Here is a 13105-nt window from a genome sequence, read left to right on the forward strand (position 1 = left end):
CCTGGCTTCGGATCAGCGCGGTGCGCCAGCCGCAGCGCGCCGGCCGCGGCGGCCATTGGAGGGTGAACCAACGGCAAAGGAAGACATTTCTCTCTGTCTCTCTCTCTCACTGTCCACTCTGCCTGTCAAAAAAAAAAAAAAAAAAATAATTTGAAAGGCAGAGAGACAAGAGATCTCCTATGTGTGGATTACTTCCCAAATGCCCACAACAGCTGGGGGCTGGGCCAAACCAAAGCCAGGAACTAGGAACTCAATCTGGGACTCCCCTGTGGGTGGCAGGAGCCTCACTGCCTGAGCCAACACCTGCTGCCTCCCAGCGTGCACCTTAGAAGGAAGCTGCGATGCAGGATGGAGCTGGGACTTGACCCCAGGTGCTCTGGTATCAGATGTGGGTGTTCCGTGCCAAATGCCTTCCCCAGGGTCAACCAATTCAGCAATAAAAATATAGGATTAGGCCGGCACCTCAGCTCACCAGGCTAATCCTCCGCCTGCGGTGCCGGGTTCTAGTCCCGGTTGGGGCACCAGTTCTGCCCAGGTTGCTCCTCTTCCAGTCCAGCTTTCTGCTGTGGCCCGGGGAAGGCAGTGGAGGATGGCCCAGGTCCTTGGGCCCTGCACCTGCATGGGAGACCAGGAAGAGGCACCTGGCTCCTGGCTTCGGATCGGTGCGGCGTGCCGGCTGTGGCGGTCATTTAGGGGGTGAACCAACGGAAGGAAGACCTTTCTCTCTGTCTCTCTCACTGTCTAACTCTGCCTGTCCTATATATATAAATAGGATTGAGGTGGGTGTTTGGCCTAGCGGTTAAGATGCACACAGTGCCTGGCTTCGATTCCCACCTCTGGCTCCTGACTCCCAACTTCCTGCTAATGCAGACCTGGGGAGGCAGCAAGCGATAGTTCAAGAAATTGGGTCCTTGACACCCATGGGAAGACCAGGGTCGAATTCCCAGCTTCTGGCTTCAGCCTGGGCCAGCCCCAACTGTTGAAGGCATCTGGGAAATGAACCAGAAAGTGAGAGCCTTCTCTCTCTCTCTCTCTCTCTCTCTCTCTCTGCATTTCAAATAAATTTTTTTAAAAAACAAAAACAGGATGCTCAGTTAAATTTGAATTTCAGATACACAAGGGAGACTTTTTTTGGCTATAAGTACTCAAAAAAAAAAAAAGCCCAACTATTTGTTGTTTATCTAAAATTGAGATGTAAATGGACCTCCTGTGTTTCTTCTGGCAATTTGGTGGCTGGTCCCCAGCTCCACCCACCTTGCACACTCCGTCTGGCCCCTGCCAGCCCCCAGGGCTGTGTTTCCTGAAAACCCTGCTTATGGCAGCCCCAGCCCTCTCACACCTTTCTCTGCAGCATCTGAAGACTTCCAAGTATTTTTGGATTGCATATCTCCTGGAAAGATTGATGAAAGCTGTAGCCACTCTCCCTCAAACAATACACATTCCCTGAGGTCCAAGGCTCCCCAGCCTTGCCCCAAGGGTACAGAGGATCTCGGCTCCGAAAGGCCCCCACCCCACCCCCTTCACACAGCGTCTCGGGCATCACAGTCAGACCCGTTCCCCTCCCCCTAACCCCGTGACCCTGTCACCTTGGAACTAGATCACACTGTTTTCTTTTTTCCCCATCTCCCAGAGCCAGCAGTGGCTGGGTAAACAGTAGGCGGCTAGCCAATGCCTGATGATAGACTGACTGACAGAGCATACTGCCCTCCACATACTTGTAATGGTTCATGTCTTGTCCTCTTGTTTCCTGGGTTCTGAGTTTTCTCGTCAGGATTCTTAGGATGTTTATAAAGAGGACGAAGTTAATCTGCAAAACAGGAGGCCAGGATGAGACTGAGGGGGTCTGATTGCTGGGCGCCTATTCTGCGGACCTGTGACCAGAGTAGGCACTGCAGGCACCACTGTGGCCTTCCGAAGTCCTGGTGAGACAAGGGGTCTGGGGGCCGTGGCTGCCTCCCCTGGGCTGCTCCGGATCTGCTCAGTTGCAGAGCTGAGTACTCTATGGACTGGCACCCGCCGGGCTGCCGAGTCCCCCTGCAGGTCTGGTTAACATGCGCGTCTGGCTCCGAGTCTGCTTCCCAGACATGTGCGAGGTGACAGCTGCTGCACAGCATTGAGTCTTAGAGTTCAGGGTACAAAAGGCAGGCGCTCCACCCTGCAGGTTATGGTTCAGCTAATCTGGCCAGGAGCCCAAGACTTCTCTTGTGTCACAAGCTCCTGGGGTGCGGGTGGGGGAGGGATACAGAAGCCGCTGGCCTGTGGGCCACGCTTTGAGAACCACGGCTTCACAGTCTAGTGGAGTCGGTTTGCAGCTCAGTCACCAGCTCCAGGAAGCCGCCTGGCTTACCTCCCTTCCGTGACTCACTGTATTTAGGACTGATACTGAAGCATCCTAAAGGACGGGGCAGGCATTTGGCCCGGTCTTCCACACTGGAGTGCTCGGGTTCGAGTCCTGGCTCCAGCTTCCTACTAATGCAGACCCTGGGAGGCGGCAGTGATGGCTCTAGTGTTTGAGTCCCTGCCACCCATATGTGCTCCCAGCTCCTGGCTGCTGTGGGTGCGGACATTTGGGAACTGACCCAGCGGGTGGGAACTCTTGTTTCTGTCTGTCTCTGCCTCTCTGCTTCGGAAATAAGCTCCCAGGTGACGGGCAAAGGCAGCCAGGGTTGCAACCTGCTGAGGTCCCTGTCCTTGCCCACAACAGTCACTCCCAAATCTTTGCCTAGAGGCACGGCTTAGCCCCCACTGCTGAGACCACAGCCCCACCCAGCTGTCCCCAGCCGGACCCTGCCTCCTCCTGTAACCCCAGCTCAATAACTCAGGTTAACAAGAGAACACTTAGTGGGGGGGAGGAGACCGGCAATGACCAGGCTCAATCTGCACCGTGGAGAACTCAGCCAGTGGGAGGCAGCCAGTTTAGAGTAAGGAGCTTGGCCCCTTCCAGGACCAAGAAGAGGGAGGTCTGTAAGCATTGACCTCCTGCCTGCCACTCACCCCACTCCCGCCCTCCATTGGCTAGGGGGCGGAGCTTCCAGACCACAAGCTGCAGTCCACCCTGGAAGCTGGCAGCCCGCTGGAAGCCAGCTGGAAGCTGGTGGGTCATCCCTGTGGGCATTGGGAGCCTAGTGTGGGGCCAGAGACCCCCGGGGACCAAGCTCTGTTTCTGTCTACCCCAGTGACCCCAGCTCGGAGGAGGACGACCACTCACCAGGATGGAGAGGATCACAGGCCCTCGAATGACCCACCAGATGGCCGCGTTGGCGTTGATGTCCCAGCACCTACGGGAAGGGCCCCCAGGGTTGGTTAGGAGTAGGGAGCTGGGCTGGCTGGTCAAGGCCCAGTCCCTGAGCTGGGCCATGGCATGAAGCACCTGCGCCTATGGCCCTGAGCCCCGGCGTACAGCCACCTGTCCCCGTGCACACAGGCAGGAACGCGGGAGCCCACGACCCTGGATCCCAAAGCTGGCTCATTGTCAGGATTCACTGTGGGGCGTGGTGTCACACTCAGCTGCTACCAGAGGCCAGACAGATGGCATCAGGGAGTGAAAGGTCCCGGAACTGGCCTATGACCCCTGCACGCAGGAGCCTTAGGCCTGTGGGGAGCTGGCACACTGAGAGCCTGTGCCTGGTCCAAGGCTGCTGGAGCCCTGCTCTGGCTGATCTTTGTCAGAAGGGAAAATGAGAAATGTTAATAGACTCCTGTGTTTTTCTAGAGAGGTAAAAAATTCCTATTGTTTTGTTGTTGTTGTGTTTTTTTGTTTTTTGTTTTTTTTTTTGTTTGTTTTGTTTTTTTTGACAGGCAGAGTGGATAGTGAGAGAGAGAGAGACAGAGAGAAAGGTCTTCCTTTGCTGTTGGTTCACCCTCCAATGGCCACCAATGGCACCGCACTGATCCGAAGGCAGGAGCCAGGTGCTTCTCCTGGTCTCCCATGGGGTGCAGGGCCCAAGGACTTGGGCCATCCTCCACTGCACTCCCTGGCCACAGCAGAGAGCTGGCCTGGAAGAGGGGCAACCGGGACAGAATCCGGCACCCCGACAGGGACTAGAACCCGGTGTGCCGGTACCGCAAGGCGGAGGATTAGCCTAGTGAGCCGCGGCACCAGCTCTATTGTTTTTTAAGAAGCAACACCATGGCGTAGTGGGCTAAGCCCCTGTCTGAGGTGCCAGCGTCCCATATGGGTGCTGGTTTGTGTCCCGGTTGCTTCTCTTCTGATCCAGCTCTCTGCTGTGGCCTCGAAAAGCAATAGAAGATGGCCTAAGTGCTTGGGCCCCTGGGGAGACCCGGAAGAAGCTCCTGGTTTCAGATTGGCTCAGCTCCGGTTGTTGTAGCCATTTGGGGAGTGAACCAGCAGATAGAAGACCTCTCTCTCTCACTCTCTCTGTAACTCTACCTCTCAAATAAATAAAATTAAAAAAAAAAGCAAATTCACCCAATTAAAACATTTTACTATAGCCCTGACCTCTTATCTAAGTTTTTGCTTCCTAAGGTTTCAGTCAAAGGCAGTCCAAAGTTAGCACATCAAAAACTGCAGAAATCAACCACGCAGGGTTTAAACTATGCACCACTCTGAAATAGGCAGGCATACAGGTTAAAATCTATTAGGTTTGTGAGCTGGAAGACCACGCCTTCACCAAGCCCCTGTGTGACCTCACGCCCTACCTGATACCTTCACCACGCCCCTGTGTGACCTCATGCCCCTACCTGGCCAATCAGGTTAATTAACCACTCTCCTTTGGAAGTGGGTTAAACACCTGGGACAGGGTGTGTCCGTCCTTCTCTTCTTTCCCCTGGCCTCTTGCCAAGAGGGAGCTGGCTGTAGCCCTGCGCCTCCAGGGCACGTGGCCTTCAGGCCAACCCTCTCTATGCTTCCTGGCCTGGATACTCTTGCACGTGGCTGGTTCCTGGTACTCGGTATAAACCCAGATCTACCCCTCTCTCTTAGATAGAGCACTCACTCTCCTATGAATCTTTCTCACTAAATAAAAGCTTAAAATGTACCATGCTGCCTCGTTTATTTACGCCGGTATTTTATAATTCTTCTCTAACTATTAGGCAACAACCCTCTCGGGCTTACTAATATTGGGGATTTAGTAATAAGCATATGGTGATTTCGTATGGCACCCCAGATTCCGGTAACATATGTGGTACCCCAGATGGAAATTCTGGGGAACTTTAAGGGGCCAGATTTTCGCATATATTTTAGGGGGGTCATTTCTGATATCATTTGTAGAGGGACAAACCCTAGAACTGACCTGCGGCCTCCTGCCAGGACAACAATCATCCCATTGTCCCTGGTATCCGCCCTGTATAGGCTACCTGCCCGCCGGCTACTCACTCATGGGGTATTGCAGTGTTTGTGTTCAAGGACTGTTTATTTTGCCTGATAGAGGCCCTGAACAGCAGTGATGCTGTGCATTTTATAAGTTATTGCTGTCACTGCTGTTTTATTATTGTTCACCTCTTACTGTGCCTGCCTTATACATTAAACTTTATTTAGGAATGAATATTCAGGAAAAAGCACAGCATTCATAAGAGTTGGGCATCATCCCTGTTTCAAGCATCCGTGGGGGTCTTGGAAGGCGCCCTCCCCTCAAGATAAGGAGACTATTGTGTTTTGAAACAACAGCTTTGAGCTGAACTTGGACTACAATACACGTGCAAGCGCCTCCACCTCACGCACTCACCGGACGGGTCTTTATGCTCTTGAGAAACTGACTCCCACTCTGTCATGTTGGCCCCCCTTCTCCCCTGGCTTCTTCCAAGCTGGGATCCCATGTGCCCGCCTCCAGAGGGGCCCCCAGGGCTTTATCCGTGCCCTCAGCATCTCACTCCTTTAGAAAATGACACTAGACATCAGTTTTGTCCCCACTGGTGCCACACTGAGGAGTGGAGTGGCTCTGCAGGGCCTGGAACCCCCATGGGGAAGGGAGATCCCAGGACGAAGGTGAAGCTGGACTGATGCTTCCCCATTGAGCAGCACCTGCCTGCCGTCCCGCAGCTCCTGCCTGCACCTGACCTGAGCACAGGGCCGACAGGGAGCCCGCGAGGGCACAGGTGCGGCCGAGGCTGCTGGGCCCTTCTGCAAGCTCACGCCCAGGGAGCAGTGGGCATTACTGCAGGAGGGAGAGCTCTCCTGGGTCGTGCTGAGGATGTCCCTCTGCTGTCTGGAAACCTGGACGGTGTCAAGTGCACTCCCTGCCTCTGCAGCAGCTTACCCAGAGTCTTCCAGAAAGTGCCTGGTGACAGCCCACGAAGTCACAAACATGGCTGGGGAACCTGAGGAGGAAGCGCCAGAGGACAGGCTGAGAGAGGACTCAACTTTCTTGTATTTTTTTTTAAGTTTTTTTTTAAATTTTTTTGACAGGCAGAGTGGACAGTGAGAGAGAGACAGACAGAGAGAAAGGTCTTCCTTTGCCATTCGTTCACCCTCCAATGGCCGCCACGGCCAGCGCGCTGTGGCCGGCACACCGCGCTGATCCGAAGGCAGGAGCCAGGTGCTTCTCCTGGTCTCCCATGGGGTGCAGGGCCCAAGCACTTGGGCCATCCTCCACTGTACTCCCTGGCCACAGCAGAGAGCTGGCCTGGAAGAGGGGCAACCGGGACAGAATCCGGCGCCCCGACCGGGACTAGAACCCGGTGTGCCAGCGCCGCTAGGCAGAGGATTAGCCTAGTGAGCCGCAGCGCCAGTCCTTTCTTGTATTTTTTTTTAAGATTTCTTTTTTTATCTCTCTCTCACTCACTGTCCACTCTGCCTGTCAAAAAAATTTCTTTTTTTAATTTTTTTTAAGATTTATTTATTTATTTATTTGAGAGGTAGAATTACAGAGAGAGGGAGGGAGAGAGAGAGAAGTCATCCACCCGCTAGTTCACTCCCCAAATGACCGCAATGGCTAGAGCTGGGCCAATTTGAAGCCAGGAGCTTCTTGTGGGTCTCCCACGCAGGTGCAGGGGCCCAGGCACTGGGGTCATCTTCCACTGCTTTCCCAAGTGGGAGCTGGATCAGAAGTGGAGCAGCCAGGACTCAATGTGGCGCTCATGCGGGGTGCTGGTGTCACAGGCAGCTGCTTCACAACACCAGCCCAGGACTCCACCCTCAACACGTGGACAAGCAACAAAGCAGCTGGTTCTCCCAGCCAGGTACTGAGCAGGTGCCAGGATTGGTTTCCATGGAAACCCCTCTGCCATGCTGGGACAGTGTGTCAGTCATGTGCTTCAAGGGTGCCAGGGGTGCCCTGGGAACTGGGGCAGGAGACAGGGTGGTTAGAACACAGGAAGGTTTGGAAGTCTGGATAAGACATAGATGAACACCCCAGGTAGGTGGTGCTACCCTCGTAGCCAGCATGTATCCTGCCACTTCCTGCCAGGATAGCAATCATCCCATGATTATAACAGAGTTATAATCTGGAGAAACAGCCAAGGGCCCAGGACTGTGTTGTAGTGGATAAAGCCACCACCTGGGACATTGCCATTCCATATGGGCACCAGTTTGAGTCCCAGATGCTCCACTTCTGATCTAGCTCCCTGCTAATGCACCTGGGAAAACAGTGGAAGATGGCCCAAGTGCTTGGGACCTTGCACCTATGTGGGAGACCTGGAGGAAGCTTCTGGCTCCTGGCTTTGGCCTGGCCCAGCCCCAGCCATGGTAGCCATTTGGGAAGTGAATAAGTGGATGGAAAACCTCGCTTTCTCTGTAACTCTGCCTTTCAAATAAGCAAAATAAATCTTTTAAAAAAGAAACTGCCAGGGAGAACTGGGGCTCCAGCCCAGTGAGTGTGTGTGTGTGCATGTGCATGTGTGTGTGGGGGGGTGGTACTTGGCTAAACACAGGAATGAGGTGATGGTCTCCACCTGTGCTGTCCAGGTGTAGTGTTTGAATGAAGGAACGTAAAATATATCATCCACAATCTTTACATTGGTTACACATTGAAATAATACTATATTGGTTGTAGTGGGCAAAGTAGAAAATATTGAAATGAATTTCACCTGTTTCCTTGTCCTGCATTTACTAGAAATTTTTAACTCCTGTATTGGCTCATGCTCAGTATTTTATAAGAAATTTATTTATTTGAAAGGCAGAGCCACAGAATGAGAGAAGGAGGGAGGGAGGGAGGGAGGGAGGGAGGGAGGGAGGGAGAGAGAGAGAAATCGTCCATCTACTGGGTCATTCCCCAAATGCCCACTAACAGCCAGTGCTGGGCCAGGTCAAAGTCGGGAGCCATAAACTCTACCCACGTCTCCCCCATGGATGGCAGGGACCTAGGTACTTGGGCTGTTTCCCACTGCTTGCTAGGAGCATCAGCAGGAAGCTGGATCAGAAGCAGAGCAGCCAGGACTGGAATGGACACTTCAATATGGGATGCTGGTGAGGCAAGGCGGAGCTTAACCTACTGTGCCACAGTGTACCCTCACTCCATTCAGTTCCTAATGGACACGCCCATCTATGTGCTGGACAACACCAGACCTGGCGTGGGCATCCAGCTTGGCATGCCCACAGCCATTCTGGCTGCAACCACTATCTCGTCCTTTAGGTAACCCTGCCAGTTATCCCAAACCCTTTGGTTAACAAAGTCATTAAGATAACGTACCACTCTTATCAGACACCTGCAAGGTTAACATTTCTTGAGAGAAAGTCCACGTGCCCTCGGTGAGCCACGGGCTGCCTTTCTCTAAGAACCCTCTTCCTCCTGGATCTCATAGCGTGGGCTGTCTTGCAGCCGCCCAGAAGGCCCTGGGAGATTACGCTCTGTGTAAGCCTGGATTTCTCTGCCTCTTTCTTTGGTCTCACAGGCCCTTCTGCCTTTGGCCTCCAGGTCTGCCCAAACATCTGGCCCCTGGGCTATTCCCTAGCCCCCACCCCAGGTCGGGGATTAAACAGTTCTTCTATGAACGGCCCCCGTCCCCAGAGCCTATAGATAGCAAGGCTGGGGACCCCCAACACACGCAGGGGCCACTTCCAGCCCAGTCTGCCTGGAGAGACACCCCCACCCCCACCCCGAGCTTTGAAGTGGCTCGTTCTTAAATACGAACAGGCAGCCAAGGTCACCCATGGCTGATTACATAAATGACTAAGACCAAAACAACTGCAGAAAAGGAACTGGGGGGAAACAGGCCACACGGGGAGCAGGAGGAACCGGAGCAGGAAAGCTTGCGTCTCGGAGGCTGGAGCAGGAAGCTGTGAACAGGGAGCATTCAGGAACCAGAAAGAGGGCCTACACGGGGGATAGGCACTTCAAAACGCCCATGGGAGAAATGAACAAAAAGACACGCTGGGATGGGCATTTGGCACAGTTAAGGTGCTGCTTGGGACACCCACGCCCCATATTAGAGTGCCTGGGTTCAAGTCCTGGCTCCTCTCCCCCTTCCAGGGTACTAACTGTGCACCCTGAGAGGCAGAAGGTAACAACTCAGATAGCTGGGTCCCTGTGACCCATGTAGGAGATCCAGGCTGCGGGTTTCAGCCTGGCCCAGCTCTGGCTGTTATTGGCGTCTGGGGAGTAAGCTGGCACACTGAAGATCTCTCTCTGGCTTTCAAGTAAAATGAAGATAAAAATTTCCAAATTGTTAAAGTTCAGTAGATGATAGAGGCAGGTGTTGTGGCGCAGAATGCAGGCTGCCACTTGGGACACCTGCATCCCTATTGGAACGCCTGCTTCCAGTGCCAGCTGCTCCACTTGCAACCCAGCTACCTGCTAATGCACATTCTGGGAGGCAGCAGCTGACAGCTCAAGTAATTCAGACCCAGACGGAATTCTGTGACCCTGGTTTTGACTGTTGACAACATTTGGGAAATGAATCAGTGGATAGAAGATCTCTCTCTGTCTCTCTCTCTCTCCCTCTGTCTCCCCCCCACTTTCAAATCAATAAAAAATAAATAAATGTATTATAAATAATTCAATAGTTGCATCTGGAGATAAAGACAGAATCTCTCAGAAAACAGAACAACCAGAGTAGAATGGAGAGGAGGGAATTAGAAAATCAAAGGTTGAGTCCAGGATGTGCACCACCTGACTGAAAAAAGAGAATAAAAGGCAGATGGAAACAAATAATCAAATAGATAATGTAAGAAATTCATTTCAGGAAGTGAAGGGCACACGTTTCCTGGTGAAAGGGCTACCAAGTGCCAGCAAAATGGATGAGAAAAGACCTCACTCAGAGCACATCTGTGCGACAGTTCCAAAACAGAAGATCCTGCAATTCAGAGAGGTGAGTAAAAAGGCTCAGGAAGCAGAATGCGCGGTAGAATGATTTTTGGACCTGATGTTCTATGCATGCCCAGCAAACTGACAAGTTGGGTATGAAAGTGTAATGAAGATAGTTCCAGACATGTCGTGCAAAAGATGTCCCTTCTAGGTTCTGTTTGTAGAACAGAAACCGAAGGATGTGCTCCAACACAATGAGAGTGTAAACCACAGAAAGGGAGCCAAGAGATAAAGGCAACATGATTTGCAGGAGAAGGTGAAGGGAATTCTAGCATGATGGTCAAGGGGGCTGAGTGAGTTTAGAGAAGAACCAGGCGCCACCAAGCCAGAGGGCAGAGAAGAGCTCTAGAAAGAACAGCGGCAGGCATACTGAGTGCAATGGTGTTCCCCCAAAATTCACACATATACCCTGGACTCAGTCTGTGACCTTATCTGGAAACAGGATCTGTGCTGATGTAATGAGTTCAGAGGCAGTCACACTGGAAAGAAGGTGGGCCCCTGCTCCAACATGACTGGCACCTTCACAGGCAGGTCATCACAGACACACAGAGAGGAGGCAGAGCAGAAAGATTCAACACAAGCCAAGGAATGCCAACGATAGCCAGCAGTCACAAGAGGCTCGTTCTCTCTCTCTCTCTCTCTCTCTCTCTCTCTCTCTCCATGCCTTTCAAATAAAATCAAAACAAGTCTGAAAATGTAAAACGAATCTTTGTGGAAGGCTTGAAATAACACGGAATCTGCTTATGTGTTCATCAAGAAGACGCAGATTTACAGTTCTATACTTGGGGTGATCATGGGGATGGGGTGGTAAGTGGGGCAGGGAACTGTAGGTAGAAGAAAAGGCTGGAAGGAGATCCCAGAAGATGTTCCATCTGTGGGACTAGGGTAATTGTGGGGTTTTTCCCTACTTAAAGGCTATTTTGTCTTGCAAAGCTTTGCAGGGAGCATGTACTCATGTAAGGAACCTATCTCTGGGGAACCCCGTACAAATTAAGGTAGAGCTGGTGCTTTTGCATGAGAAAGGCATTGCATAGATGGGGGCGGTGGAAGTGGGTGGGGCATTAGGCCTTCCCAGTGTCTGTGAGGCCTTGCAGACCAACAGGGCAAGAGAAAAAACCCCAGAATCTGTGCTTCTCAATCCACAGCCCCCAGCAGAAGGCTTGGCCTATATTAGGGCACTTCAAGAAGTGCATGCAAAATGGAATTAAAAGCTAGGTTTCTTTTGATGCAAAGCATATTGAAATCCATGCATATGAAGGGGGGTCTTCAAAAATTTCATGGAAAATGCATATTATGAAAAAACATGCATGGATTTCAAACTTTTTTTGGATCAAAATAAACCTAGCTTTTAATTCCATTTTCCCATAAACTTTCTGAAGGGAACCTCATAAAAGCTCAATAAATATTTGAGGAGAAAAGAAAGGTTCTCATTATTTTATGTAAACCTCTTATAGACCTGTGACAGAGATGGGTCACCATGACATTTCATCTCCCCCTAAACCGCAAATCCCTTGAGTGAGGGCCTGGTCATTATTATTTATTTATTTCCTTTGTAATCTGCATTTGTGGTGGGATAATCCCTAGGATTCTGAATCCTGAACGAAAGAAGTGTTCAAAGAACATTGAATAAATTATGTTCCTGATACTATAGATGAGGGAACCGTCCAAGTTCATAAAGTTAATTCTTGACAGATCTGGAATTCAAAGCTCATGAGTTGGCTCCAAACTGGGTGCTTTTTTAATAGTCACCGCATGTGGCAAATCCCAGTCCTCAGATTTTCTGGGACTGCTGGCTCAGGCGGGAACAGCCCTAGGAGCCCCTGCTGGCAGACGGTCATGTGCTAATTAGGCTGCCAAGGTTCGGAAGCAGGAGGGCTCCGTGGGCTCTGCCAGCTCCAGCAGCTTCCCTGCTGGTTGGAGAGCAGACAGGGCCCTTGCATGTAAGGATTTAGACAAGCAGAAAAGGCAGCGGAAGGCATTCCTGGCAAGGATACTTCTTAATTAGAGGCACCAGGGAGAAATCAAATGCAGCTAATAAATGTCTCTGTAAGCCTATGAGTCAGTCATAGGCTCAAATAAGTGATGGATGGACAGGTGGGTGGGTGGGTAGATGGATGGTAGAAGGATGGATGGATGGTTGGATGGAAAGAAAGATGGATGGTTGGATGGATGGATGGGTGAATGGAAGGATGAAAAGATGGATAGATGGATAGGTGGATGGAAGGACATGTAGGTGGGTGGGTGGATCCGGCTGTTTGTTAATGGCAAGACAAGAGCTGAAGGCTTTGGATGGAATCCTGGCCTTGTCCCCGGTGTGAGTTGAGCACGCGATGTCGCATCTCTGAGCTGAGGTCTCTGAGAAGCCTATGGAGGTGACTGTGATGATGAAATGAGAGCTACAAAGTGTGGAACCCACTGTCTGGCCCAGAGTGAGTGCTTCAGAACTGGGAGCTGTTGTCGTCTTCACTGACCAGAAAGGAAAGGAGGGAGAGACATAACGGGGGCTGCAGTTGGCTACCTGGCTACCATGCCCCCTCTCTTGGAGGACCTACATCCTGAATGCGCATGGGGGGGGCCATGTGTCTGAGTAGAACCAGCACACAGCCCACTCCCCTGGGCCTCCGTCATTGGTCCAAGGACGTGGATGAGATTTGAGCAGTGAATCAGAGTAAACCTCAGAATATTTCCTGGGAATGCTGGGGCATGGTCTCTCTCTCTCATCAGAGCCAGGTAACAAGGAAGCTTACAGTCTAGAAGCTGCTGGCAATTAATTACACCGGGAGTACCGTCCCCACGACTAAGCTGATGCCACAAAAGGCAAAGGAGAGAAGTGGGTGTGACCCGCGTGTATTCTAGCTGCTGACTTCAGCTTCCTGCTAATACAGACTCCGGGAGGCAGCAGTGAT

General features: G+C 51.7%; 1 protein-coding gene across 2 annotated transcripts in view; it reads right to left on the bottom strand.

The window, feature by feature from the left end:
• SCTR (secretin receptor) overlaps positions 1-13105 on the bottom strand; it is a 54433-nt gene that overhangs the window by 4611 nt on the left and 36717 nt on the right. For both annotated transcript variants that reach the window (NM_001082028.1, XM_008258411.4), the window contains 3 exon segments: positions 1716-1807; positions 3209-3278; positions 6216-6276. In NM_001082028.1, the coding sequence (NP_001075497.1) occupies positions 1716-1807; positions 3209-3278; positions 6216-6276 (223 nt within the window).

Source organism: Oryctolagus cuniculus, chromosome 3, assembly GCF_964237555.1.
Source record: "Oryctolagus cuniculus chromosome 3, mOryCun1.1, whole genome shotgun sequence".
NCBI lineage: Eukaryota > Metazoa > Chordata > Mammalia > Lagomorpha > Leporidae > Oryctolagus > Oryctolagus cuniculus.